This window comes from Orycteropus afer, unplaced genomic scaffold, assembly GCF_000298275.1.
Source record: "Orycteropus afer afer isolate SDZICR_OR568_19922 unplaced genomic scaffold, OryAfe1.0 scaffold00024, whole genome shotgun sequence".
NCBI classification, from domain to species: Eukaryota; Metazoa; Chordata; class Mammalia; order Tubulidentata; family Orycteropodidae; genus Orycteropus; species Orycteropus afer.
Window position 1 is genome coordinate 8,204,253 of NW_006921611.1, and position 3,791 is coordinate 8,208,043.

The window sequence follows — 3,791 nt, forward strand, 5'->3', positions numbered from 1 at the left end:
AACAAAGAAATTGACACAATGAAAAAGCACATGACAAAAATGACAGCAACAAATTCATATTTGCTGATAATTACATGTCTGGCAAGGGACTTATCTCTAAGAATGATGGAAAACTCCAATGCCTCAACACCAAAGGAATTAACAATCCAACTGAAAAATGGGCAGAAGACATGAATAGACACTTCAGTAAGGAGGATGGATAATTCAGGTGGTCAGCTAATACATAAAAAATGCTCCAATCATTGGCCATCAGAGAGATGTAAATCAAAACAATAATGGGATATACCATCTCATCCAGCAGTGATGGCAAGGTTCAATGTGACAGAAAATAACAAATGCTGGTGGGGATGTGGAGAGTTGGGACTCTCATACACTGCTTGTGTGGCTGTGAAGTGACACAAACATTGTGGAAAGCAATATGGTGGTTCCTTAGAAAGTTGGAATTGGAGGTACCATTTGACCCAGCAATCCCATTACTAGGACTATGTATATATCCTAGAGGGGTGAGAGCTAGGATAGGAACAGATACATGCACGCTCATGTTCATGCTGGCAAAACTGGATATCCATTTGCTCATATTCATCACAGCACTATTTACAATAGCAAAAAGATGAAAACAACCTATGTGGCCATCAGTGGAAGAGTGGATGACCAAACTATGGTACATATACATACTGGAATGCTATGCAACACTAAAGAATAATGTAGAATCTGTAAAACATCATATAATATGGATGAACTTGGAGGACATTATGCTGAGTGAAATAAGTCAATCACAGAAGGACAAATATAGTATTAGTTCATTGTTGTAGAGGGTCAAGGAAAGGTTTATATATAGAGGGAAACTTTCTTTGTTGGTTGCCAGGGGTGGGAGGGAAGGGGAGGGAACACTGCAAAAAAAAAATGCATTAACCGATGTCACCTTAGTTTTGTGTATTTCACTGTACATAAATTATATTTCAATAAAATGCATTTTTTTAAAAAAAATAAAGAAGTGAAACTATCTCCACTTGCAGTTGACATGATCCTATACATAGAAAAACCAAGAGACTCTACAAGAAAATTACTAGAGCTGATTGAAAGAGTCAGCAAAGTGACAGGATTCAAGATCAACATACAAAAATCATATAAATAAAAACATCTTTGAAAAGGAAATAAAAAAAACAATACCAATTACAGTAGCTACCAAAAAGATAAAATACTTAGGAGTATATCTTATTAGGGACACAAACCTATATAAAGAAAACTACAAAACACGACTGCAAGAAACCATGAGACCTACATAAATGGAAGAATATGCCATGCCTCTGGATAGGAAGACTGAACATTGTGAAAATGTCACTACTACCCAAAGCAATCTATAGATTCAATGCAATATCAATTCATATTTCATCAACATTCTTTAAGGACATGGGAAAACAAATCACTACTTATATATAGAAAGAGACTTTGGATAAGCAAAGCACTACTGAAGAAGAAAAACAAAGTGGGAGATCTCACACTCCCTAATTTCAAAACACACTCCATGGCCACAGTAGTCAAAACAGCCTGGTACTGAGACAATGACTGATACATAGACCAGTGGAACAGAATTGAGAATCCAGAAATAGATCCACCCACATCTGTTGTTTTGTTGTTATTTGCCATCAAGTCGGACCTGACTCATAGAGACCTCTTCTTGGGTTTCTGAAGCAGTATCAGTATGGAGGTGGATTGCCCACCTATGGACAACTGATATTTGACAAAGTGTCAAAACCCATTCAATAGGGAAGAAATAGCCTCTTTAACAAATGGTGCTGGCAAAACTGGATATCCATTTGCAGGAAAATGAAACAAATCCATACCTCACACTATACACATAAATGAGCTCAAGATAGATCAAATACCTAAATGTAAAACCCAAAACTATAAAGTTCATCAAAGATAAAATTCAAATGCATCAGTTCATCAGTTCTCCTCATTCACTGTCCAACTTTCAAATCCATATGAGGCTATTAAAAATCCCATGGCTTTGATTAGGTGCATCTTAGTTTCCAAAATGACATCAGTGCTCTTTAACACTTTAAAGACATCATTTGCAGCAGCTTTGCCCAGTGCAATGTGTTGTTTGATTCCTTGACTGCTGCTTCCATGGTACTTGATTATGGATCTAAGTAAAATGAAATCTCTGACAACTTCAATCATTTTCCATTTATTGTGATGTTGCTTGCTGATTCAGTTGTAAGGATTTTTGTTTTCTTTATATTGAGGTGTAATCTATACTGAAGGCTATAGTGTTTGATCATTATTAGTAAGTTCTTCAAATCATCTTCATTTTCAGCAAGGAAGGTTGGGTCATCTGCATGTAGCAGGTTGTTAAAGGGTTTTCCTCCAATCCTGATGCCACGTTCTTCTTCTTATAGTACAGCTTCTCAGATTATTTGCTCAGCATGTAGATTGAATAAGTATGGTAAAAGGATATATCCTGACACACAGCTTTCCTGATTTCAAACCAGTATGTATCCTATTGATCTGGTCAAATGACTGCCTCCTGGTCAAGTTCCTCATGAGCACAATTAAATGTTTGGAAATTCTCATTCTTTGCAATGTTATCCATAATTTGTCATTATCCACACAGTTAAATGCTTTTGCACAGTCAATAAAAGACAGGCAAACATCTTCCTGGCATTCTTTCCATTCAGTTCAGTTTCATCTGACATCAGCAATGATATCCCTCATTCCATGCCCTCTTCTGAGTTCAGCTTGAATTTCTGGCTATTCCCTGTCAATATACTGATGCAACCGTTTTTGAAATATCTTCAGCAAAATTTTACTTGTCTGTAGTATTATTTGATAATTCTGCATTCTGTTGGATCACCTTTCTTTGGAAGGGGCATAAATATGGATGTCTTCCAGTTATCTTGCCAGGTAGCTGTCTTCCAAATTTCTTGGCATAAATGACTGAATGCCTCCAGTGCTGCATGTGTGCTGAAACATTTCAAGGGGTATTCTGTCAATTCCTGGAGCCTTGTTTTTCTCCAGTTTCTGCAGTGCAGCTTGGATTTATTCCTTCAGTACTATTGGTTCTTTATCATATGTTATTTCCTGAAATGTTGAATGTTGTGGACAAATATTTTTTGGTACAGTGACCCTATATTCCTTCCATATTCTCCTACGTCATTCAGTATTTTGCCTTTTGAATCCTTCAATATTGCAGTTCAAGACTTGAATTTTTCTTCAGTTCTTTCAGCTTGAGAAATGCTGAGTGTGTTTTGGTTTTCTAATTTTAAGTCTTTGCACATTTCAATATAATACTTTACTTCGTCTTCTTGGGCCACCCTTTGAAATCTGTTCAGCTTTTATTTCATCATTTCTTCCATTCACCTTTTTTTTTGTTTTCAATCCTATGAGCTAGATATTGTTATTATACCTATTTTGCAGGTAAGGAAGGCAATATCCAGAGAAGTTAAACAACTGTCCAATTAACCGTTAGGCTATCTTGCTCACATTTAATCTTAAAAGCATATCATTAGCATTTCATTATTTGACTAAAGTCATACAATCTGAAAAAAAAAAATGCATTACAAATTCTGAAACTAGCTTATGTATATTTTATTTCTTTTCTTTTTTTTTTAATTTTATTTTATTTATTGTGATTTGGGTGAAGATTACAGAGTGAATTCACTTTCCATACAGCAATTCACATATACTTTGTCTCATGTCATTGACCACAGTTTACAATGCAACAGCTCCCCTCCCACTTCCTCCCCATAGTTACCTCTTCCCAGTGACCACCACTCCATACTCTCCTG

At 36.0% G+C, this 3,791-nt stretch overlaps 1 protein-coding gene across 1 annotated transcript in view; it reads right to left on the reverse strand.

Annotated features, from left to right (window-relative positions):
* LOC103192136 (A disintegrin and metallopeptidase domain 3-like) overlaps window positions 1-3,791 on the reverse strand; it is a gene marked incomplete at its 5' end in the record, with an annotated part of 189,876 nt that overhangs the window by 65,311 nt on the left and 120,774 nt on the right. Inside the window, one exon of the mRNA XM_007935063.1 lies at window positions 3,295-3,318. Coding sequence (XP_007933254.1) covers window positions 3,295-3,318 — 24 coding nt within the window. The remainder of the gene's footprint in view (window positions 1-3,294; window positions 3,319-3,791) is intronic.